General features: G+C 38.5%; 3 protein-coding genes and 1 pseudogene across 7 annotated transcripts; all 4 read right to left on the bottom strand.

The window, feature by feature from the left end:
* Nucleotides 1–47: 47 nt before the first annotated feature.
* On the bottom strand, nt 48–4,276 carry mrpl21 (mitochondrial ribosomal protein L21). Its single transcript, XM_027023924.2, has 7 exons — nt 4,165–4,276; nt 3,266–3,326; nt 2,596–2,681; nt 1,600–1,763; nt 1,446–1,498; nt 984–1,087; nt 48–250 (listed from the first exon to the last, which is right to left on the bottom strand). The coding sequence occupies exons 1-7, from the start codon at nt 4,253–4,255 to the stop codon at nt 186–188; spliced, it is 624 nt and encodes a 207-aa protein (XP_026879725.2). The 5' UTR covers nt 4,256–4,276; the 3' UTR covers nt 48–185.
* Nucleotides 4,277–5,539: 1,263 nt separating this feature from the next.
* On the bottom strand, nt 5,540–11,699 carry slc38a7 (solute carrier family 38 member 7). 4 transcript variants are annotated; one of them, XM_027023928.2, is made up of 13 exons: nt 11,495–11,699; nt 10,573–10,630; nt 10,120–10,416; nt 9,919–9,972; nt 9,645–9,789; nt 9,192–9,336; nt 8,553–8,651; nt 8,302–8,359; nt 8,066–8,180; nt 7,742–7,889; nt 7,306–7,505; nt 7,086–7,137; nt 5,540–7,003 (listed from the first exon to the last, which is right to left on the bottom strand). In XM_027023928.2, the coding sequence occupies exons 3-13, from the start codon at nt 10,381–10,383 to the stop codon at nt 6,889–6,891; spliced, it is 1,395 nt and encodes a 464-aa protein (XP_026879729.2). In that variant the 5' UTR covers nt 10,384–10,416; nt 10,573–10,630; nt 11,495–11,699; the 3' UTR covers nt 5,540–6,888. The 4 variants fall into 4 exon arrangements, with proteins under 4 accessions (XP_026879729.2, XP_026879728.2, XP_026879730.2 ...); XM_027023927.2 differs by having other exon boundaries at nt 10,120–10,630; XM_027023929.2 differs by lacking the exon at nt 8,553–8,651 and having other exon boundaries at nt 10,120–10,630.
* A 1,035-nt stretch (nt 11,700–12,734) lies between these two features.
* On the bottom strand, nt 12,735–14,562 carry LOC113586076 (annotated as a pseudogene).
* Nucleotides 14,563–16,057: 1,495 nt separating this feature from the next.
* Nucleotides 16,058–24,356, bottom strand: LOC113586068 (calretinin-like). 2 transcript variants are annotated; one of them, XM_027023923.2, is made up of 11 exons: nt 24,179–24,356; nt 22,595–22,671; nt 21,969–22,058; nt 19,636–19,716; nt 18,821–18,877; nt 18,666–18,743; nt 18,356–18,411; nt 18,114–18,153; nt 17,228–17,281; nt 16,997–17,068; nt 16,058–16,689 (listed from the first exon to the last, which is right to left on the bottom strand). In XM_027023923.2, exons 1-11 carry the CDS (start codon nt 24,270–24,272, stop codon nt 16,573–16,575), a joined length of 816 nt encoding a protein of 271 aa, XP_026879724.2. In that variant the 5' UTR covers nt 24,273–24,356; the 3' UTR covers nt 16,058–16,572. The 2 variants fall into 2 exon arrangements, with proteins under 2 accessions (XP_026879724.2, XP_035385454.1); XM_035529561.1 differs by lacking the exons at nt 16,997–17,068; nt 17,228–17,281.
* Nucleotides 24,357–26,392: the final 2,036 nt, after the last annotated feature.

Genomic DNA, 26,392 nt, shown 5'->3' with positions numbered 1-26,392 from the left:
ATGCCAGTGGCAGCAGTGGAAACAAATGCAATGTCATCAGTAGTAAATTCTATGATAGGACAACTGGAGCAAGATTTTATTAAATGATAACCTTAACAGAGACAGATGTTGCTCAAAATTTCATTAGACTGAGTTACAAATTCCTCAAATGAGGGACACATACAGTTTTTACAAAATGTGCCAGCTCAGGTTAGTCCTGGGGACACCTCAATGTTGTTGATCCGAAGCACCGTCTGTGGCTGTACAATAACTGCAAAAACACAAACAAATTTATTCACATCCACTTCAAAAGCAGCCCAGCAATTAAGTCCCAACCCAAGATATGGATGCTTTAGAGTAACAGGTTAACACAGGCACATAGTATACATAATAATGCAATTCACATTATACAGATAAGTGGAACGTGCCGCCTACTGTAAACAATCTGTACAATGAAAACGGTCATGACAGTGAAAGCAGTCATCCGCTTTATGCACTTCTGCTGCATACGAAAAGTTCCTGTTTACTTCAAACAAATCACTGAACTAGCCAGTAAATGGCATCTGTGCATGCACAGGAATTTAGGCCATTCGTCAAGACTACCAGAGATTCTCCCTATTGATAATCCAGGAGTGGCATGTGCTTAGAGTCAGTGAAATCCATATTTTTATGGTGGCTCTTATAGAAGAACTACAAAAACAACAAACATTCGTATTAATACAGTGTACTTAACTAGTATTCTTGCATTTGCATATAATTTCACTAAGAACACACACATTGTCACTCACATTATCAGAATAGATGTGGTAAACTCATACTTGAAGCTTCAGCCCAGCCATGATCTAGCCATGGAGTTATAAAATATGCATAGAGCTGAGATTCATGGTGAACGCCAGTGGTAAAGTTAATGCGCCGGCACATTCATGGATATTATATCCTGACTGGTGGAACAGCTATAGAATTTTTTTTTTTTTTTAATGCATGCTAGATTGCTATGAACTCACTTCTCTTCTTCTGAAACCTATGTCTCTTCCAGAAACACATGTGAACCATGGGCCACGAGTCTGTTTTTTCGATGACTGTAGCCTCTACTCGGGCCAAATCACGGCTGGGTGTGAAAACAGCAGAGACAGACAGACAGTCTAAAAGCTGAAGGAACAGAGTCTTCGCATGCAGAAAACAGACATGCCACATTTTCTGCCATTTCTAACATGAACGTGAAAAACAGAATTAGAGGTATTACAATTGTGTATGTGGAAGGGGGATATAATATTAAATTTAGCATAATTTTAGATTTGTACATAACCAAGAAGCAAACATGTTTTTTTTATAAATCTTTGTGGCTTCTTCAAAAACAGATTTTTTTAAAAGTTAGTTTTTTGCATCTCTTAGAGAAAATTTCTGTACAAAACAGTGTAAACAGTGATTTGTTCCAATAATCAGTGCTGCTAGGGTATAGACTTTACCTAAGAAGAGGTCTCCCAATGAGTGTGAAGTTCTCCCCTCCAACAAGCAGCACCTACACAAAGCGAGACTGTAAGCGACAAATACCCTTGAAGATCTGACGGGACAAAGGCAAACACTTTAATGTGTAATTTGGATGCTGGGAACATGCTGCACCTTTTCCAGTACTATCCTATCACCGCAGTCTGCCTCAATGTGGTTTTCAATTTGGATCAGATCTTCATTGGTAACTTTCCACTGGCGGCTGGCAAAGTGGACAACTGCAAATAACCGGCCATATTCTACATTTTCAAGAAGGTTGTTAACCTTCTGGACAACCGCTGTAAAAAAGAGGGGACAACAATCATGACAATAGTCTTTTACTTCAAATGTCTTTTACTACAACTGTCTTTTACTTCAAGTGCTATTTATTACGTTATTTTGGTGTACTCACACTTGTCACTTAAAAAAATAATAAAATAAATGTATCAAATAAATATGTATAATTTATCAAAATCAATGAGAAATGATTGATCCAGTGAGTCCTGGGGCTAACTATCACTATCACTTCATTACCAATAACGAAAGCTATGTTACAGCAAAGGCTGGGTAGATTTACAACAGCATCAAATTTTAATCTAAACACAAGTCACAAGATCATAAGTGGTCACATATTAGATTTTACCCATATATTAAAGCACATGATGAGAAGTCTAATGACTCTAAATACAAAATAAATAGGCCAGTTTTGTCCTCTGTAGGCCTACTTTGTAAGGAAGTAAGGAAAATAAATGACAAAATTTGTAAGGACCTTTGATTTCAAGTAGCATTGATTTCCTACTGGATTCCCTAAACGAATGAACGATGTGACTTAAAGGAATGAACTGATTTTATTTGACTAGCACAGGTCTCAAACATAGCCAGTCATGGCCTTGCAACAAGTGAATCCAGAATAACTAAATAAAACAAATGCATGGCTTTCAGAATCTTTTTTAGGTTTTTGCTATGGCTGAAACATAAACTTAACCATTTAACTGCAGAATAACGTTTTGCCTCCTTATTATTAGTGAATTTATTTAAAGATCAAATGTGTTCAAATAAATATAAGGAAATATATTCTTTGGTACTTAATAGACATGAAAATGAAATGATGACAAATGCGTGCTACTGTGCCTTGATGTTTCTTTTGCTCTTCTTCGTGGTCAACTAACGGTAGCTCTGGCCATGGGGGTCTGGAAAGTGATGTCTCTGGTATGTAACTGTCAGAAACAAAATTATGAAAAGGAAATGCAAGTATCACAGTTCATTTCATAATTGTCAATAAAATTATTTTATTAGCCAGTGCAAACTTTCTTCAGTGAATGAGACTGAATTTACCTATGAACATTCTTTATAACCTGCTATTGCATACTAAATCAGTTTAGGAAGGAGAAGGCCATAATGTTTAGTTTCAGTTATTAGTTGTATACATTTATAATGAACAATATGTCTTGACAGGTAAAATGTCTGTCATAAAGTAATCAATCTAGTATCTTTTGTTATAACTGATGTAATTAACATTACATTTCTTGACATCTGCCACCCCCCTCTTCAATCATACACACTCCATCCAAACCCTTCTCCAAAGCCCCTCCCTCCAAGGATTTAGAAGTCTAGCGTCTAGCATTAAACTGACATAGGAAATTGACATTTAGGAAGGACAACCCTGTCATAGAGACATTTCCCGACTGGTTGATAAATAAGACTAATTTATTCGTGGATTTCAAAACCCAGAACAGTAACAGATTTTTCCACATAAAATGTGCAGTGTAGGGGTACAACTGGTGTCTAGGTGGATGCCTACCTCTTAGGATAGATGATGCACTTAGACCTCTGACACTGTGTAAAGCAAGGTACTATACAGCCTGTAAGAAGTAAAATCGGATTTGGTTAATTTTAGTCAAATTTTAGTGAAAATGGTTAGTTTTGCTCATTACTACACTCAACATTGTTTTGTCTCCACAGCGAGGTCCTAGAAAGGTCCTTCTAGCAATCACAACACAGAATAATACAAATAAGACATGGCTCTTCAACACTGCACTTGTGCATTGGAGTACAAAGTGTATTTCAGGGGCTGTTTAGGGGTTAGTGCTGAAGTTTTAAACATTTGTTTACTATGCTCCTCAGGGTTTCAACAGTAAAAATCACCTGAAAAATGAAGTAACTAGCTAGCTCAGTGTTACAGATAGAGACAAGACTGAGATCCCTTAGAAATGTAGCCCTGACCATTAGTTTATGGACGGCTAAGTACAGTATCATACAGGATTAAGATCAACAAAATTTAAAAAAAAATTTTGGCACGTGGAAAGTAATCCTAAAGCATTATAGATAAAACAATACTATGGTATGGTATGGTATCTAAGTAATACCTTAGGAAAAAATAATACCCAGAAATAGCGCTCAAAACCCCAAATATAAACGAAGGGCAAAGCAAGACGACGGGATGTAGAGCCCATAGCTAACATAGGTAACATTATGAAAGTTTAACCTATCCACTGGAAATAAGATAAATATACATTAACAACAAGGTTAGCTAGCTAGCTAAACTAGCTACAACATTCAGTGATGACAGAAGGCATAGGAACCGCTAGCTATCCTAGCTAAGGTGAATCAAATTGTTATTGATAGAGTCACAGACATTATCGCCGAGCTTTAAAAAAAAAAAAAAAAAAAAAAAAAAAAAAAAAAAAAAAGAATGCTTACGAATTTGTTTTGTAACTGGAAATTGCAAACGTGATCCTAGTCTCCAACATCTTCGCAACATTTCTTGACTGTTCTTCAAAGTTATCGCCATGTTCCAATTCAACCGGAAGTACTTTAGCTAGACTGCTGTTGCGTTACTATACATTATTTCCCCTAGGAACCAACGATTCTTGTGTATATCGGCGCAGCAAAAGTGGGTGGATGGGTGGATGGGTGGACGCTCTCAATACCTTTGGTTTCTCTGGATAAAGGAAAGGACCACACCAGAGTGTTTTGGGTCATGTTATTTAACATATTTTTTTACCTAGTTTTATAGTGCATAAAAGCTTTAGCAGTGAATTTATATTCCGTTTTAAGAATGACTGACTAGAATACAATGAAATTCATCAACAGGCTTTCTACATTTTATCGGAAGGAGACGGCGTTTTCTACATTCATTAATTGCTCAGGAATTTAACAGTAACCTCCAGACATTGCTCATCCCAGGAACTCGATGTGGCTATAAGAAGAGTAACAATAAAAATACGGAATCCATGCAACAATGACAATAATATAGTAGACTAATTAGAGAAATAAAATATCGACAGGGATATACAGGCTACAGTAGGTAAAGAAAACTTTATTCAACTTTTCTAATTTTTCTCATGTTGCATGGTTCATAGTGCGTGACGCTGCTAAATGACGTCGCTGCACGACAGCTGTTCTAAGTCTCAGGATAAAATTCGCAGTCAAAATTAATCTTAAGTTTTCGTTTCCTTCCATGCATTACATCTATTTAGTGTCAAGTAGCTTATTTGTGTATTTGATATGTAAAACTAAGTCAAGTATTGTCTTATGTACATATACACTTGGATCAAATGTGTGATTTTCTCTGTATAGAGAAGCAGAACCACAATAGAAATCCACCCACTTCTTCATTCAAGGGTGAACCAGTGTATGTACACATCTTTATGTGTAGTAATATGAGTGCATCACGTTTCCTTTTTTTTTTTTTTTTTAAAGCAGAAATGCTCATTTTGCCCAGTCCAGACTGGCAGTTGACTGGCGAATTTGTGAATGTTTGTTTGTTGTTTTTCAATACAAACATTTTCAATCCTGACTAACCCCCCTCCCCCCCCCCCCAAAAAAAAAAAACCCGCATATTGCATGTATATTGTCAGTCCATCCTGAATGCAATTGTCAATAATTTGATTACATTTACATTTACCACTTAGCCATCACAGGAAAAAAAGAAAGAAAAAAAAAGTTTATGGATGAAAACTTTTTTTTAACAAAACTGCATAATAAAGTATTTCACCAATATAAACCTACAACATAGTTGTCAAGTAATGTTACAGTCACAATGCAGTATGTATGGAATATCAGACATCATATGTTGGACTGAATAATTTCCCTTTATTGATTTCAAACAAAAGTGCATTACTCATCCTTTAAAAAAAAAAAAACTGTAAACCTTCGACATATTTTGTGTACAACACTGATCAATAATGAACTTGCTTGAACCGTATTTAAACTGATTATTACTGTATTGACGATCAAAGTGACAGACATGGATTTAAAAGTTCAAGTAATGGCTAAAAGTGATCTAATGAAATATGACTTTCACAAAGCAACACAAGTTTTCAATGTTTTAAATTTAATCCAAATTTGATTGCCCAGTTATCACGATCATATCAGTCATGCAAAATTAAAAGTCCTCTGTAGCTTCGCCTTTGATGGAAACAATGCAACTGCTTCTGCACAGTGCTCTTCCCACTTTGTAAACAGTGAATTTATGAACATGACATCACAAAAAGCATATTTTATATATATATATATATATAAAATTATTTATTTTACACACACACACACAGAGAAAAACTGACAGTTCCAGGGGAGAACTCCAGTGCATTTGAATTTTAATATCAGCATAAGTTTCTTGATTTGCTCTCCCTTCTATACTGATAGTCTAGATCAAAAGTGACTTATTGTACTTAAAAATAACAACTCGTTTAAATGCATGCGAACGCACTCATTATTTCAAGTTTAAGAAAAAACACGCGAGGAGGACCGTTCAGCTCTTACTGTGCAATTCTTTATGTGCCCTTTAGGGGTTTTCCTAATGGAGAATTTTGCTTAAGGTGTTTTATACAACCAGGCAACGGCCCCTAAAACATGACTTTTCCGTCTTGTTTCATATTCAATTCACCTGAAAAAAAGTTAAAATAATAAGCAGAATAATTTTAAATGGAGACCTTGACTTTCTGCTTGGTGAGCAAACCATCTATAATGGCACAAAATTATGAACAGACAAAACAAGATCAAAGAAAATATTTATGAAAACAGAATAAATGGGAAAATGTTGGTAACTCCTCCGCACACTGAACCTGATTTGTTTCAGTGTTTGTAATAGTGCATTAAAAATGTGTCTATCTGAGCAACAAATTTAAACTTAAAATTCTTTTAAAAAGTTGTGTGCGCCCATAAAGTGTGTAGTGTGTTATGCGTTGGTGCCTGATTTTTACACACCAAGAGCAGCAGGGATCATGCTACATGCTGTCATCTTCTGGCTTTCATAAGAGGTAGGACCCTGTTGGCTTATTCTGACTGTCTTGTTATAACTGCACATTTAAAATCATTTAGAGAATGTGGTCAGTGCATAAGTAGCAGGGACAGCCTGCACCCCTTCACCAAAGGACTTTGTTTCTGGGTGCCAAGGTCAGTGGGATACCAGGACCCTCTTGGCTATAAGTTTCTGGAATGGTCGATATCTTGACAGATGGCATTGGTGGTGGTCTGGCCAAAGATGAAGGCTCCGATAGTAACCAGGATGACTCCATAAGTCACCAGTCCCTTCCAGCTACAATTTATGAGCAATTTAACCATTAAATATGCACATACATTTACAGATGGTTACAGTTAACTAGAGAAAATGCATTTACCTGGCTGATCTTACATCATGCTCCGACAGCTTGGCCTGAATTAAACACAACCCTACATAAAGCAAAGCAAATACCAAACTCAATCAAATCTTATAAGAATTAGTCAATGCATGAATAATCCATTACAATCAAAAACAATATTAGAAGACAATACTGATAGCGTGAATGGTGTTAATCTTGTCATTAATGAATTAACATTATGTTAAGTAGACTAGCATACCTGGAAACACAAAAATGAAGCAGGCAGCCAGGCCGCCAATGAGTGAGATGACGCGACCGATGTCAGGAATGAAGAGGGCAAGGAGGAGCGTGAGGCAGAACCAGATGAGAGTCTGCAACAGCCTTCGTCTCCTCTCTCTTGCTACATCTGTGTCCACATCCTCACCCTTAAAACGCAGCCAGAGACCCTCCAGCACTGCCCTGCCATGGCCCCACACACACACAAGAGTAACCTCACCACACTACATCCATCACACAAACACAGTGATGAATGTGCACATTCCACTGCTTACACGACATGGTAGATCGATCACACACACACACACACACACACACACACACACACACACACACACACACACACACACACACACACACACACACACACACACACACACACACACACACACACACACACACACTTTATCATTGGTTACCTTCCACAGAAGTGCAGTATAGGATAGGAGGTGACCACACAGATGATGATGAAGGCCCTGGCAATGGCCACAGCCACATCATTAGATGGGTATGACATCAGAACATCTTGGCTCACAATTGAGCCGAAAGACAGGAAACCACACACCCCTGCAACAAAAGCAGCACCCAACATCAAACCAGCTCAACAGGGAGAGGAAAAATGTATGCATTCGCCTTACATCCCAGTGAACTGAGGAACGGCTAAAACAGAGCTTTCTTTTTGCATTTTGAAATGATGTAACAAACACCATTATGCACAAAGACACATTTATAACACCACATACCTGTGCCTGTATAAACAAAGAGGCAGATGATCATGCTGAACGTGACCACACCACCCCAGGACCTAAGCTCAGCCTTCTTCATGCTGTTAAACACTGGAACACTACTCACATGACACTGTTGGGGGAGGTGAGATTAATAAGGAGACCTTTATAAAGGCAGGGCTTTATTACTACAACACTCGTTCATCAAGTGATATAATTCCCATATGCACAATGTGTCTCAGACACAAACACACCTGAAAGCCAAAGCAGATTGTCGGCATGGCATTAAACACATCGGTCCAGGATGCAGGGCTAGAAAAAACACCAGAAAATGTTCACATGATCTAATATGTTCATATTACTGCAACACACTGACGATGCACTTAAATTTCAGGTACTAATCAAATATCAAAATTTATTTACATAGCGCTTCTTAAAACAGATGCAAGTTACTACTGCAGTGTCATATTATTGAAAAAAGAGCAATGCAAAATATAATGCAAACCTGGTTGGAATGATTCCAGGAGAAACCTCTTTGTCAGGCCAAATATATTTGATGATAATTATGACTGTCACATACCAGGTGCCAATAACGCTCAGCATGCTAAAGATTAAGTAGTAAGAAGAAAGCTTGCATTCAAGGAGTTCCACACAATCCTATGGACATGCTAGGAAGAACTTGAGTGTCAGTCCATGAATATACAATAGCTAAAACAGAAAACAGCTAAACCCATTCCTCACCTGTCAGTATCAAACCACAGAAACAAATCAGATATTTGTGTGGTGGACAAACCCAGTAGTGATGTGGACATGGTAAAGGGATGGTAGTGGAGTGTTGTGCTGATATCAGTACAGGCACTGAGGCATTACTGGAGTTATAGTTACATGTTAGTGTCATGTGTTAGTGTCCCTGCTAGGCTGAGAGCAGTGAGCCACCTACAAATATCCAGTCAACACAAGACCTTTGGTCAGAAACTGATCACTGAAATTAGAAGATGGCTTGAATTGGGCATGGCAATGCATACTGTCTACAGAAATTTATACTGCACCTTTTCAACTCAAGTAGTAGTTAACTGATAGTCTGATTAAATCAGAGTCAAATTAGGGTGAAATTAGTGAATTGTTAGATTTGAATAATCTGTACCTGGCATATTTCTGAAAGCCAATCTCCTTAGGAATGGAGAGTGGGAGTATAATGAGCACTGATGTGACTGTGATGGTGAACTTGCGGTCCGTGTACCAGTGAGAGTTGACTGCTGCCTCTGACTCATGAGCCACTGCACCAATCACTGTCCAGAAACACATACAGTTAGATAAGGAGGCACAAGCATGCATGTGTGTGTGTGTGTGTGTGTGTGTGTGTGTACAGCAGTGAGTTAAAACATTATGACCACCTGCCTATTCTGCAGTTGGTCCTCCTTGTGCCACTAACACAGCTCCAAGGCTGGTTTGGGGAACAACACTATGGCAGGGTGCATTATGCTGCTGAATGAGGCCATGGTCAATCAGCGGAACACCACCACTAAGGATCGTTATTTGCTTTACCTGCGACTGGCCATAATGTTTAGGCATGTCAGTGTATATGCAAGATACTCACACTTGTCTAGCTGATCTCCGATGATGATGAGGAAGGCTATGCAAGTGCCAAAGGTGTAGACAGCGATGGCGATCTCACATAAGACTCCCAGAACCTTCCCACATACAGCACGAACTACTTCCTGATATGTGCTCTCATTGCTGACCTAAAGAATCAGAAACAGCTTTGTAGGATGCATTTGTGTGCATATGATGCCGTATAAAGAATCAGAAACAGCTTTGTACGATAAGATTTGTGTGCATGCAATGCTGTATAAAGTAGTACAGTTGCTCACCTGTGAACAATACGCCAGGATCACCAAGCCAGTGATGATGAAGATTAATAAACTCTGGAAAAAAAGAAAATATTTAAGCATTTTTTAAATAACAAACATTAGATTTTAATCACCTAAAAATACAAATAAGCATGCATCATCAGTCTGCAGTCTTGAGTGAGAAACCAATTTCTGCAGGATATGTCTGCATATGTCTCTCACCATCTGCAGGACCACTCCAGCAATTACTCCTCCAGCCATGTTAAATGCAGCAGGGAAATTCAGAAGCCCTGCCCCCAAGGCAGCATTCACCACTATGAAGACTGCTCCAAATGATGAAGTCCCACCCTTGCGCTGTTGTGATTGGCCTGTAGGCTGAATTGAGTCCACACTGGGGCTCTGTAAAAGCCACACCCTCTCACCAGCATCTTCACTGTAACCCCAATCACCCACTTCGGCGTTCACGACCAAGTCCACCTGCGACATTGCTCTTCCTCTTTTTGCACACTAACAAACAGCCTTATGCAAACATGTAGCAGGGATCACAGGTTATGGGCTTCCACTTGCAAACATTCAGAGATACCAGAGGATATTTTACCATAGAGGCAAAAATGCCATGTAGACAAAAGCAGACACATGTATTCACACTTCTACTGGACTTTCATACAAACCCACATGTTGCGGGTCAAGAACTGTCCATAGTCAGGCCACTGTGTTCAACTCCTTTTAGGACCTATGAAAAGCACCAAACATTTTTATAGTCAAATACTAAATGAGAGAAACATATGGTGTACTTGCTATACAATATACTTAAGATGATATTACAAGGACACCAAAAGTGTTCTGGGTCTTTATCAAGACAAAATAAAATAACAGGGTTTAGACGTGAGGCACGTGGCTCTCTGCCCTAAATCTCTAAAGAGTTCACGTGACCCACCATACCGCTAATCCAATGGTGTGCAAAATAAAGTGGAGGAATCGAAAGATGCGACGTTGCCTATAGACTTATAGGCTGGCCACAGACCTCGCTTCTCCTTTTTTTTAAGTATCGTAACGTGTCAGCAGGTTTAAATTTCACCAAGCCACAATACATCAATTTCGTTTCAACCCACGCGATTAAGTTAAACATTTAGGCTAAATCAATAGGCTCAACACCCAAACATATAAGGCCGAGAGCGGGCACTGACTGAAAGGGCTCACGCAACACAGGGACGTCCACGGTGAGTACAGACGCTCAAGACGATGACGTGCTGATAAATGTCAAATGTGGTTTCACAGCATCTAGTGTGAAGCCAGTAAAACTCCAGCCCCACTTATCAAGACTATGTCTGATTGCTACGAGACGAAGACAGCTAAAACAACCAAGGTCTCGGCTTTTATTTCGTATTATCCAGACCGAGTAAGATAGCTAATTTATAAATAATAATCCAACCATTTTGGCACCCGACATGAGGCATTTATATAAACAGCGGCAACGCGCAAGAACGTATCACTACTTGTCAGTGAAACCAGATTTCGGCAGAGTGTAGCAACATTTGTTAACAGGCCCCGAAATTCCTGTGTCCCACGTAATATTAGCACTAGAATTATTACTGACCTGCTCTAGATCCATCTCCCTAACCGTGAAAACAAATTAAGCAGCCAACAGCGACGACAACAACAACAACAACAACAACAACAACAAAAATAAAATAAAAATAAAAATAAAACAGTCCTCTTAGTAGTATTTCTTTTGTTCCCACTGAAGTCTGTAGCTTCGTAGTCACCTCATCACCGTACTTAAATTTGAGTGCTGCTGATACAGTAACATGTGACAGTCATGTGATCCAGTCGGGCATGATGGGAATTGCTAGCTTCGATTTACAGCTGTCAGGCGTAACATCTTTACCAAAACTTCTGATCCTGCATGTGGACAGATGTTCGCCGTTTAGAAGATAACGTGTAATAAGATACGTGCCTAATGAAGCTCAAAGGTCAGTTTTTGACTTCGTCATATAGCTTACAGAAGGTTTATACCAACAAACATTGTGCTCTGGCGCTTTTTTGTATTTTATACCCTGATGTAGGTTCAGCAGATTTGTTGCATTTACTGCATCAGAAATTTTTCAAACTGAAGTTTTTACGTGCGGGTATATCCGTTCCTCGCCATTTAGTAGTTTCCATTTCCCACCTTTCTGTCGTTTCTATTCTATATATTTTCGTTGCATTGCATGTACCGGTACCAAACCGGTTTTATGAAAGGGTTTTCTGGTTGAGAATTGCTTAGGATCTTGGGATAGCTGGTTAAACAGCACAAGAATTGTCACTGCATGAACAACTACAGTGGTTTAAAAAAAAAAAATCAAAAGTGGAAAATGTAAATAAATCCATTTTAAAATTTCTACACAAGTTGGCTCGAGTTCCTGTTTGCTATTCATGTTCTTCATCATTCTTTCCTACAGCTACCATTTATCATATACTTCAGTTTTTGGAAGTTTTCAACTACCTTCAATATCACTTTGTTTTGCTTGTACAGTACAAGATGTCATTCATTTAATCAATAGAAGGCCCAGGACCACTATGAAAATCAGATCTTGAATGAAATTATTAAAGATGAGTTTAAAAAATCAAACAAATACAGAAATCTTCTTTAATTCTCAGTGTCTCCTGCACAATAAATACAATTCATACAGAAATATGCAACAGGGAAAAAAACTCATTTCAGCTGATTCCTCATAAATTAATCTGACTCAAAGAAGAACCATTATCCATTATGCACTTCTTTATCACATGATCAGGGTTCACGAGGATCTAAGCAGGCAGCTAGTTGAAGCAAAACAAAGAGCCAAGTCCAATGTCTAGATGTGGGCCAACACATACAAACAGGAAGTGATGCAGACAGCTACGGCTTCCTTTCTTGTCCTAGAATGTTTGCCAAAGTTGCGACCAAGTTTGGTCATGTACACAGAGAACTCCTTGATCAGTTGCTCAACCTGGGAAACACATATACAATTAGATGATGCCAAACATGTAATAACGTAGGAGCGCCACTGCAGTGTTACCTGGTCAGGTTTGAGTACTGTGAAGCAGAACATGCCATTATGGTTGATGATGTGTTGTCAGTAGTGGGTGGAGCCTTCCTTTTTCAGATTAGACACTAACATCTACCTCATTTTAATAATCTGATCTGCCATTCCTTATACTTTCTCCAGCCTACACATGCAAAACATAACAAACATAATAAAAAGACAAAAAAAAAACAAGAAAGAAGTTAATGTAAGTGTAATTCCAGTATACATCATACCACATACTGTGCAGAGCTGGGCTGTTAAGAATGGTGGCCACAATACGGGCTCCGCTCATTGGTGGACTGGAGTAAATTGGAAGAATCAGGATTTTCAGATGAGACTCCACTTTCTTTGTCTCCTTAGCATCCATGCACACCACTATGAAACCTCCCAAATGCTTGCCTACCAGAACGAACATGCCACTTGTAAATGGGATCATCAGCGCCAAGCAAAGTTATCATTAGCAGTAATATTTAAAGCTATTTTGCTTACAACCTGACATAACCAATTCTCAGGCATACACACTCACACACACTCACTTTCTCAGACATGCAAACATGCATACATGCTTGTATTTACACACACTAACCATAGAGATCCATGTTCTTGGCAAAGGACTGAGACAGAAAAATATTGTGGCCCTGTTCAGTGAAGTGCCTCACTGCCCATGCATCCTTACTGATGCACTCGCAAAGCCTTGATAGACCATGTCAAAGAACACCAGCACGTTTTGCTTCTGCAGATTGTGCCAGAACAAGCAGGGAATTGTGTCCTTCCCAACCTTATATACATCTTTCCATTTCAAGCTTCAACCTGTGCAGAAAGATCAACATTTATTTTAAGAGGGAATTGGGGATGGGCAGGGGGTTAAAAACTTTGTATAAATTAATAAATTAATATTACACCTCCTTTGAAAAAAAAAATGCAGTGTGGACATTCACAAACAGTAGCTATTATTTGCACTGTGTCAAAGTCAAGATGTTGTCACAAAGCAGCTTTACAAATGTCTGAGTCCAAACCTCCAGTGAGCAAGAGGAAGAAACCTTGAGAAGAACCAAAGGGGGCGGGGCCATCCTACTCTGGCTGAAAGCAGACAGTAGAATGTGTGTATTGATATGTAAAGATATCTAAATTGTTGAGTCAAACATAGCCCCTGACCCACGCCTTCCACAGTTAGACTATACACAGGAGTTCACAGAGTATGGATAAAACCTCTCTGTTCTGCAAGCTTGCATACAAACATCTTTAATGATCCATTTTTTACTCAAGTTCTCAAGTTGTCTCAAGTTGTCAGTATAAATGTGTATGTTACTGCAGAGATAAAGTCAGGTCTGCATCATTTTGTAGGCCTGATTTAACAGCCATGCATTAGATGTGCTCACAGCTCTTCTATTCTGAGTTTTAAAGTTATTTGTACCTCATTCATCTTCACATACACATAGTGTTTTTGCAAATGGGTAGAGTACAGCAACAGAGCACTTACCTTCTGGACACAGCTGGGAACATAGGGCTCGCCTTTGTCATCCCGGTATGCACCATCACCCAGATTAAACTTCTGGGGATTTGAATCCTGTTTGGAGGCCTCCTTCACCCCAAGAATGGGGTCAGGAGGTCCCATCTGCACCTCAGTCCACCATGAGCCGAACAAGACATGCACGTCAAAACATGTATGTTCAAAAATACACATGCATGCACCAAAATACACCAAACAGCCTATCAAAAAACAGGTGGTACAGACAGCTACATGAGCTACAATAGCAATAAGCACTAGCTAGGTTAATATTTTTCTTTTTTTTTTTTTTTTTTTGCAAATACAAATACAATATTGGCTACTGTCAGAGAAGTTGAAGACAGACTCTTGGGTGATTTATTTGTCACTGCATCTGCCTCCATAAGCAGGAGAGACAGCAGCCAAATACTTAAAAGTATTACTGAACTAACAGTGACTGTATGACTTCCCGCTCAAGTCAGGATTATGTGCCTTTTGCAGCATGGCATTTATGCTTCTCTAGCAGTTTATCAGCACTCAGAAGCAGAAATGCTGGTGTCCTACTTCCAAAAACCAGTTTGGAATAGGAATAATATAAATAGGAAATGTACAGGTAGGTATTCTTTGCTATTGTTAGTGTAATACATACTTATACTTTCCAAAATTAAAGGTAGATCCTGACCATGTGGTATGAAATTATTTTACATTTTCGTTTTAGTTGTTTAGCTCTATTCACCCTCCGCCCCAAATTGATTTTGGATTCGCTCGCTAGCGCCCTCTGGCGTTTTGAAGTTATTTTGATATAATGCGAGGAAGAGAAAGAGGCCAGGCTCCTCATAAACCGGCTGCTACTATCGTCTCCACGATGAATGAACCGGAAACCCCTGGTCCAATCACAACCAATATCTGCTTATTTCAACCTATAAGCATTTACTAGACATGGTAGGGAGTACCGCTTAGATTAAAATATATTCCGCAACTCGAGCACACAGCCTTCAAAGATAGAATGTATTTATTTTGACATTGTTTGTAGGAACATCTTTCCACACTGCAATTTCACTATTTGATAAACCGAATGGTGCTTTTATAAAGTAGCCAAAACTCTATCTTAAGCTGTGCTTCTTAAGTTCAAGAAGCTGGAAAGAAGATAAGGTCAGAGAAATGTGTGACATTACTGTGTGCGTGCTTTGCCATCCGCTGGACCTCTCCACCCTCGTAGATACTTCCTGGGGTGGCGGGGGGGTTAAGAGGTCACACAAGCCCCCAGCTCTTGGGAAGATAAAGCTACCTACATTGTGAGGAATATTTTTTTCTTTAACTTATCTCTGTGGAAAATAAACTACGCTGAGCTACCATACACACTGCAAATATCTATTGTCATTTCTAGCTGGGGCCTAGAAAAATCCATTATACAAGGACTTTGTGGTTGACTGGTGTCAAGATTTAAAGTGTCAAGATTTAAAGTGGTTTTTCAGAGGAGCAGAACCTCACATACAGTACTGTAATTCAGTTGTCAGGAAAACATTAATTAAAGGGAGAATATAGGGTGAAGAGAGAGAGAGGGTCTGGTCATATTAAAGAGAAATGGAAGTCTTCAGATATTTATTTAAGTAATGCTCTCAGAGATAACAACAATACAGCTCAGGCATTCTATCTCAACCCAAAGTGGGGTAAGGGGGAGGGGTTGTGAAAGAAAGAGAGAGAGAGACAGAGAGTAAGAGACAACAGAAAGAAAAACAGAACAAAATAGCATAGGAGGACGGGACCATAATCTGTGTCCAGTACAGTATTGTCTAACATTGGCACTCTGGACTTCAGAATGGGGATTTAACTAAAAGAGATTTCATGAAAACTAATTTAGACAGCATATATCACCAAATAAGTAACTAGCTACACATATCCATTTCTGTACTATCACAATTAGTTCTAATATTCAAAAATACAAGCTATACAAGCATATATCAGGAAGCCACATTTCAGGGAGAGATAAGCCCCAGAGATCAGAAAGCTTTGCACATTTGATACACTGACTGGAGAGGAAAGTGGTGAGGTGAGGTGAGGACATGCACCAGGATTGGATGAAAAAGGATGAGTGGGGTAAAGCTCTGAGGTCAGAGAGCAAGAGTTAGAGGTCAGGAATCAGAGAAAGGGCTCCTTGCACAGCAAAATCTCCAGTTCAGTACGGAAGAGCTTTCCTCTATCAGACAATGCCATGATGCAATTCTTTGAACTGGCCAAACTTTGTATATCAGCCTCCTGTTCCCACACACACACACACACACACACACACACACACACGCACACACGCAAACACACACACACATGCACAGATATCAATAAGAATTACTTATCATAACAAAAAGACAAAACTTCTTATCACCTTCTTTATAGTTTTCTTCCACACTTTCCTAATACTTAATAGTTCATTACTCATTCACGTAATCCTACTTTCCATCTCTGCAATTATTTCACTTAGTATTATCACTTTTCCATAATTACACATAAATTATGCACTATAGGTCTCTTCTGCTTTACCCCGCCTTCCCTGGCCCCCTTTAGTCACCATTTTGTGCTTTTGGTAGAGGTCCCTCAGCAGAGCGTCCAATTCATTTTCATCAATGTAACCATTACTATCCTGGTGAGAAACAACAATATAGCCCTACAGCCTTAAGTACAGAATGAATCAAGTGGGTGTTTAATAGTTTTGTTTTGACAGTTAGACACTAGGCAGCACAAGATGAAATGCATGCAAGGGTACAGTCATTTCACAGAACTGGTTAACAGGATTTCTCACCTTATCATAGAAAGTGAATATCTCACCAAACTCATCAGAAGACAATTTAAAGCTCTATTGAAGAAGCAGGGATTTAAAATGTTCATTCATTTAGTCATTCATTTATTGAGAGATAGAGTAGAAAGGCTAAGCAGAGAGACAATGGAATGTGCACATTATAATTGTAAATACTTGCTTTTACATATCATAGTACTGAATATAATAAGAAACAATCCTCTCAATTCCTGGGATTACAGTTGAATTTTGCACTAATGAAGTCAAGATTTAGCTATTTATCTCTAATCATGACTATTTCAGAAAATATTATACATATTACTTATACATTTCCATATTTTCTGTAAGATATTACTAAAATTAATCTGTGAAAATGACATTGTTACCTTTCTCCTCTGTATTTCAAAGCATTCAAAAAGAAAAAGACAACAATGATTTCTAACCCTATTTTTATCTGCTGTAAACATGCTGCAGGAATGGAATTTTGCAATTATCTAGAGTTTTTACCTCTCCATGTTTCATATGTCCCTCCACCATTTAATATAATATTGCATATTATATGAGAGAGACTGGGTGGGAGGGGGAATTGGAGAGAGGATAAAATATTGAAGGGCAGTTGAGACAGCTGTATTTTGTATCCAAGATAAATATATGGAGATTATCATAACCATATAAGGATTAAAATAATCCTTATCAATCCAGACGGCAGAGGATGAAATGTACTTTCTGTGCATTATTTGTACATAATTTTGCTTGGCTTATGTTTTTGTATATATGCTTATATACATGTCTGAGAACATGTAATGCAGCATGTAATGGTGTTATATCTAATGTTAGTATATGATGATATAATAATGCTCTTTACAAAACAATGAAAGCAATTTGACTTTACCTGAAATTTGAGCAGGAAGTTCTCTTGCATTGGGAGTAACCTAGAAGCACCACAAAAGACTTTTAACACTCTCACACTCATACTCATACTCACACTCTGCCACACACACACACACACACACACACACACACACACACACACACACACACACACACACACACACACACACACACACACACACACACACACACACACACACACACACACACACACACACACACACACAGACTTCTGTTTCTTACCTGGCCATCTCTGACAGTCCTAGTTTTCCATCCCCATTCAGGTCAAACATCTTTAGCTGTGCAGATAATGCTCAGACATATTACACAATCTTGGCAGACATATCACTGAAAATATGTGTGTATATTCTATGGAAAACAGACACTCAGGTGCGGTCTCGTAGGCAGGTCAAATGGGGTTTTTTTATTTGTTTTACTTGAAACAATAAAAGAGTCAAATGATTTCCTTTAGGTTAATGAGATAAAGACTAGATTTAGATATAGGCATAGCAATATTTGCTTGCAATAATTCAAAGTGCAAAAATCTACTTACTATAGTCTGGGTGTACTCATTCAGTTTCTTGTCCTCATAGTGTCTATTAGCTTTTTTCAAGAGATCAGAGAGGAAGCTCTGAAAAAAGAGACTCTCAGTCAGAGAACTGAAGGAGTGTATTAATTTATTACCTACAGCTAAGGTATTTTACTTACCTTTAGTTCATTGGATTCAATATAGCCACTGCGGTGAGTGTCATATTTTCTCCATGCCTAAAAATGAAACATTACTCTGAGCATCATTCTTTTTGAGATAGCTGTTCACTTGTTTACTGTCTTTGGCAACTGTCTTAATTGTTTATGAATAGAGTTCTTTATTGGTGTAAATAAATAAAACTTCAGTTTATTTATTAATTACTTTTATTTTAACAGCTTTTCTTGTTTTAAATATGTAATTATTTCTGTGTTGTTGAGAAATTACTGAAAATTATTCAGGAGCCTGGTTTTCAGTTTATTCAGTTTATGTTTCAGAATATTCAGAGCAATTGTAATTCCAATACAGTAACTAAGACTTCATTGTTTTCATTATTTGTATAATTCTAGTATCATAATTATTATTGATAAGTGCACAAAGAATGCTTTTTAAATTAAATTCAATCATATGTCAAATGTTCTACCTACTCCAAAGTGATTCACAAATTAGCATTTTGTAATTGTAATCCAGATAGTCAACACAGCAGACATATTTTGTTGTATTGTATTATTTACAAAGTCACCGTGTATTATTACATGAGCTAACACACACACACACACACACACACACACACACACACACAAAGAGAGAAAGAGAGAGATCAACAAGAATCACTGATTATAATCCCCTGAATTAACTAACGCAGATTCTACAGAAAAAAAAAAATTGAGATGGGTAAAATGTGTATGAGATCCAACAGATGACATCAAATCTGTCTTTAGATGTAAGATATATATTAGTGTGGAAGTACAGTAAAATAACCAGAGTGTGTGTATACCACCATGAATTCAACACTAGATCCCACAAACTGTCTAAAAAATAGGAGAAAGTTCTCTTCTGTAGGCAGGATCTGAGCCAGCTGAGAGAGAGAGAGAGAGAGAGAGAGAGAGAGAGAGAGAGAGAGAGAGAGAGAGAGAGAGAGAGAAAGAAAGAGTGAGATTTATTCAAGACAAATATCAAGATCTAAATACATACAGAATGCAATGTAACATAGATCTAAAAGAAAATACAATTGATAAAGCCCTCTTCTTCTGCTGCAAAATGTACAACAAGCCCCTTTCCTCCAACCTACCACACCTCTCCAGGGCTCCATGAGCATGGAAAGAGATTTCAGAACCTTGGACAGCACCACTCTACAGCCCATACAGACCACACTCTACAGCCAAAGGCATCTGAAGCTCTGTGTGCTCAACGCGCAGCTGCAACTTGGCAGAAAGACTACACATAACCCCTTCCACACTATCTTAGGATGTACATTCCTGCAAGTGCTGGACAGGGATGAGAGGCTCAATTTCATGCCCTGTATTATCATTTTTGCTCTCTGCAGAGAGCCCCCAGCACTGAATCACTGACACCCCCAAGCCGTGAAACCCTAAACTTCACAAAGCTCGACAGCCGTCAGTCCACTTAAACCAGATGCTTTTGCATTGATATGCAAAATTATCACTTAATGTCGAACATGTCAGTGTTTATTAAAGCAGTCTAATGGTTAATTAGCCACAGCCAAAAGATGGGGCTTTGGCATTAATTCTCTAAAAGTAGCTCATACATTTTTACCATTCCTCATTTTTATGGGAGAAAATGAAAATTTAAGCTTTTTATCTTTGTACTCAATTTACAACCAAGTTGTCTGAGAATGAAAGCAGTTTAGAAAAAAAACATTCCTTTGGTAGCTCAATGGTTATGGTGCTTGACTTGTAATTGAAAGGGGGCTGGTTCATACTCCATCACCCCCTGTTGGGTCCCTGAGCAAGGCCCTTAATGCTCATTTGCTCAAGTTGTAATTGTAAATCAATTTGTATAAAAGTGTCAGCTAAAATGTCATAAAGGATCAGGTTTATGTATTATTTTATCAGATTGACTGATTTTGTAATCAGATTTACCTATTCTCTAACAGATTTACCTATTTTTTAAAAATTATATTTACCTATTCTTTATCAGATTTACCTATTCTTTTTCAAGAGCTGATTTCATCCAACCTGGCTACTAACAGAGAAACTTAATATGGCAAACCTGACTGGTGCCAAGCCTGACTGGTGCCAATCATTCCATGCAAGAATGCAGGATAAATCATCATGTTACTCTGTTAGGTCTCTGGGGCTGTTAGATGCATAACACTGACACGTCTCATTCTCTGTTTGTGTTGCTGGCAGTGGCACAGTGGCTGATCACTGAGTACTGCGCTGTCTTATTCCTCTCTAAAACTTTGCTTAAACTCTTTGTAATTCAACCCATGCCTTAGGTCCAAGCTCTGACAAGCAACTACTAATATCATAAAAACAAAATGGCTTACCACAGATTTCAATCTCTAGCTGTCTCTGCAGGGGCTTGGCTTTTATAAGTTGGTTCACAGTTCATAGCCTCATAGTCTCATATAAAGAGTCAGAATGAGCTGTCTTTCCATTGCCAGCCTTGCATTTGAGTTTGAGATTAAAGAAGAGTGCTCAAAGTGTACACAAAAAGATGAGTGGACATCTCTGATCTTCTCCTAAGGGACTTAAAGTCAGTCTAAATTAATTGGTGATTGTGATTAGCACAGTTACCTGAGCATCATGTCCATCATTGTCAGGCATGTGATTTAGTCCCATAATTTTGCTTCATAATTTCTGCCATGTTTGTTAATTAATCTTTTAACAGATGCAAGAAGATGTCTGACTTAGATTTTTTTTTGCTCCCAGTCAGATGATGGACAGCACAAAGACAGGAGAGGTGCAGACACAGAGTCAAATAGCTATGAGCCCATGAGCCAATTATCCAGGCAGACAGACAGTTAGGGAGGTAGTACTACAAATGTCCATGATGGAAAGCACGCACGTAGAATATGGAGAGAGAAGTTGGGACAAAGGGAGAGAGGGAAGTAGCATGTGATCCTCATCACCCTGATCCATCTTCCCTTTCCCTATTACTCATTTTTAACTCCTTCCATTCTTATTTCCATTATGTGCACTTTCTTCCAAATTTCCTCCTGCCTCTACCATCTCCGATCCTCCACTTCTATCTCTGATGTTCTCTCCATCTCACAGGGGCTCTCTAATGATGCCCCTTCAAGCCTTCAAACCAGCATTACATATGCAATAAAGTCTTTCAGGAAGTTAGGGATAGGCGCTTTACCTCTGACATCTCAATCCTGCCATCCGCATTCTGGTCAAATTTATGCATGAGCTCCTGTATCTTCTGTCTGAATGCAGCATTGGCAGGGCCCTGGCAGGGCCAAGCACATATAACTATTCCACAAAAATACCATTATACATTCTTGGCTAAAAGTGTACTTTTTCAAAATAAGTAACCTAAAAAGCTACAAAAATGTAAAGCATAAAGATCGGAAGACAATAACAGCACACCAAGAAATTTACACTGTTGTTTTGAGTTTAATGAGAGTGCTCTAAGACAATGAGAAACCATTTCACTATGTGAAATTACTATGTGACCAGATTCTGTAGTGCTTTACTTTGATACATTTTATTACAGAATTATGTTCTGGTAGCTATAAAATCTACTTAAGCAAAAGTGTTCATTTGAGAAACCAATCCAATTAGGTCCTCAAGAAGAACTGTCTATTTAATTTAAAAGCCCTCATTCACAGTAATTGTACAGCAGAATCATAGAATCAGTAGAACGTAGGCTCGAATTATTCAAATTGTACATTGAGACAGTTAAAATACTGAAAAACTACAAAGTATTTACTTTCTTGATTTAAAAATAAAGATCCACACTGAAATGGATAATGTTGTTCTTACCGCGTTTAGCCCTTTACGTGCCGTCTCCAACTCCCGGAAAAAATTCTCCAGCTCTTTCCCCTCAATATAGCCATTACCTAGGAAACAAACAAAAATAATAATTAATGTGATACATTAACTGTACATGTAAATATCCTATTTTCTGTAAAGTGTTTGGAAAGGAAATGCTTTCATGTATTTATTCTTAGTGACCTATTTTTATTCACGGATCTGCGTGCACACTGAACACAGATTAAACATGACCAGTGAAAAACTTGAGTACGAAGCATCTTATCATCAAATGTGAGACATTAATTATTATTATTTGATGCACCAGGTCTGCATATAGGCTAGTAGGCTTATAATCCAGTTATGGATAAAGACACTTCTTGTGAATATTAAATATAACAGATCATTTGATCATCGGATCATCGCATGCCTCAGTGTCTCTAAACTTCATTCCCTCCCCTTTTTTCCTGGGGTCTAAATTGATGTTTCATCCTGTTTGACCACGCAGCAGGCCTTTTTCCCTGGCACTCTGAGGGATGGACCGTCTCTGTTGCACTCACGTCTCAACGGACCTATAAAACGTATCAGGTACTCGAGCAGACGGTAAAGCGACGGGGCTTCCGCAGGATTCCCTTGCACTCTCAGGAGTGACTGCCTTTTCGCTCGCGGATGAGAGTAAATCCCGTGCGCTGTTGTTGACGTTTTATTCTCGCATCACAGCAGCATAATCATGTTCACCGAATGGGTCCATGTACAATAAATAAGGGCCAGTGTGGAAGGTTTAAAGTTTGCTCCTTTGCCATCTATGATAAAAAGCATAGTTCAGGTTCAGCGGGAACATTTCTAACGTATAACTAGAATTATAAATCACAAAACGCACAACCAGGCGTAGGTATTTGGATAATGGCTGGTCCAAACTTCATCTTAGTCTCTACTGGGTCATTAAATAGTACTTATAACACGGCAGTCAATCACATCCCTCCTTTGAACCTCATGGATACTTAATTAATTCACAGCTTTCGTTTCTGCTGTGCGCACAATCAATAGGTGCCGTGGGGAGCGTAATTTACAGCTCCCAGAAAACGCTTGTATAAGTCTCACGCAACTTTGCAAAGATAAGCAATCAACCCAGTGCCCCATGCACAAGATTCTTTGAATAATTCAGAAGGGAAATCGCATCGTAAAAGTGAATTACACGTGAACAAGAACGTGATTTACCGCTGTTACTTTATAGATATCTCAGCGACGAGAAAATAACTGACGTCTAAATAGGCTGTGCGATAATATAACACTCTATGCATCTATTTTTCAGTGAACAGTTTCAGTTAGCGTACTTGAACACCGAATTACTGGGCATCGATAAAGCACATATAAAGGCAAATAAAAGATTAAAAAATATGAACAAGTACTCAAGAAAAGCTTCTTTAACGCTCCCGTAGTTCACGTGGTAGAGTAGGTGTTTACACCACCAAGATGATAGATTCGCTACTCATGGAGAGTACACTCTCTGATACATAGATGTAAGTACATGCCAAAAACTGAAAATGTAAATAGTTTAATTGAAGGGTGTACCTTCTACCAGCACGTTCCACTTACCATCGCTATCGAAGTGATTCCAGATGTCAGTGAACTGCTTGGCAGTAAGTTCCGCGAGATTTAGACGAGGAGCTTGATGAGCGTTTTTGGACATGACTCTTACTGTTCCTGTGTCTGTGTTCGGCAGAAGTTCCTTCACAGTCTCAAAGACCACTGTGTATTTCAAATGGCTCGACTTCGGCAGTAGTTGTAATTCACCCCCCGGCCGCGCCTCGTCCAGGAAAATCTACCTCCGCCCCCACCCAACCCACCCTTACTCTCCCAGCACTACTGTTCGCATTCGTCGTCTAATTCCACAGAGGCTGTAAATCACGCGTTGGCCAATGGGCGTCATTCGAACACATCCTAAACCAGCTCAGAACAATCGAGCTCGGCCCCACTGCCGAGGAGCACGGATTATGTAAATGAACATCATATGCATGAAATATACATGTACTGTGCATATAGAGTTTTCATGGTATGCAATCAAAGTGACATCAAAGTTTCCCAAAGCACATCAGAAAAATACCTTTCTGAAGAACACCAGGCAAGATAGAGACACAAAATAGAATGCATATTATGTAGGCTTATCTGTTTTAAGCACAAATGTGTCTGTGTTACTTTACAAGACAGGAGGACATGTGTTTTCTTGATAAGTAGAATAGTATTTGTTTATGTACTGTTGTATAGATTTACATCACATATTTCGTAGAATGTATCTACTGTTGTATGGATTTAGCATACTGAACTTCAGTAAGCTAAAGCACAAAAGTATGCTTGATGCTGTGTTTGATATATGCCCATTTTGCCAATGTACAGTACCAGTCAAAAGTTTGGACACACCTACTTTTTTATTTTTACTATTTTCTACATTTGAAAAAACAGGGAAATAGCATATATGTGATTATGCTGTGTTAAACAAACTTTGACTATGTTAGATTTTAGATTTTTCAAAGTAACTATTCTATACTTTGATGACAGCTTTGCATGCTCTTGGTGTTTTCTTATCCAGCTTCATAAAGCAGCCACCTGTGATGCTTTTCCATCAGTCTGGAAGACATTCTCACGTATACAGAGCACTTGTAGTGTGAGTAACTAAAGTTCTGAAAGAAAACCTTTTGCTTAGGGTGTATATAAAATTGTGCCTGTGTGTTTTGAAAATGAATTCATATATAGAATAACACTCTTCCCAATTTTTATTTTTCAGTGTAATCCATTAGGTTAAAATGCCCTGATTACTATTAAAAACAAACATTCAGTCAGGTGTGTTCAAATGTTTGACTGGAACTGTATGTATACTGTAATTTATGCACTTAAATGGTTATGTCCTGTTTGTGTCCTGTAACTGTGCATTAGATGTGCTTATTCATACTGTGCATGCATATGGCAGTTATTTCTCTGTGTTATCTACAAAATAGCTTTTATGGTATAAATAAGAAGAGTGTTACCAGTTTTGCTGGGGTTTTTCCAACATATGTTTTTCTATATATTGAGGAGTTGGGGAGATATCTGTCAAGGTGAATGTATATGTGTATATTCTGGTAATGGAAAGCTGTTCTCTTTTCTAGCATATTAACTAAGCTACACAATCCTGAACTACACATGACAGCTATCTTTGGTCATATGATGACCTACTCCAGCATCCAATCAGCTGTCTCCTTCGTCTGTTTAAAAATATAGCTTGAGTCAAGCATATCTAAGTGGGGGAAAGACAGAGAGAACAGCAGAGAATTTGGTGGCTGGAACAGACAAAGGTGACAGAGAAATAATGGACATGTAATGACTGGAGCTCAGATGAAATTTTAAGATTGACTGTTTTATTGTGGAAAGGTAATCATATGAGGCAGAGAAGTGTGGTGGAGGGTTGGGTCAGAGTTCAATGGGCCTGACTCGGGTATGAGTAAGAGACTTTCAAGACTTTTTACAGTTCTGACATTAAAACATCATTCAGAATTGGCATAAAGAATCAACATCAGAATGTTCAACAACACCCCGCCCCCCAACACACCCACCCATACTCAACCCAAATCCACATCTAACCCACAACTCTGGGCACACACACACACATGCAGGAGGAAGGGTCTGATGACTTTTGATAATCCCCAAAATGTATAAATGCAACTGACATGTGCTTAATTCAGCAAAGTGCTACATTTCCATGGATTAGGCCTTCTGACAAATATGGTGCAGTATAATGACATACAATGCATACAATATCCAGTTAGAAACTGCTCT

This window comes from Electrophorus electricus, chromosome 1 (genome assembly GCF_013358815.1).
Source record: "Electrophorus electricus isolate fEleEle1 chromosome 1, fEleEle1.pri, whole genome shotgun sequence".
NCBI lineage: Eukaryota > Metazoa > Chordata > Actinopteri > Gymnotiformes > Gymnotidae > Electrophorus > Electrophorus electricus.
Note: the sequence above shows the minus strand (reverse complement) of the source record. Positions and strands in the feature narration are given on the sequence as shown.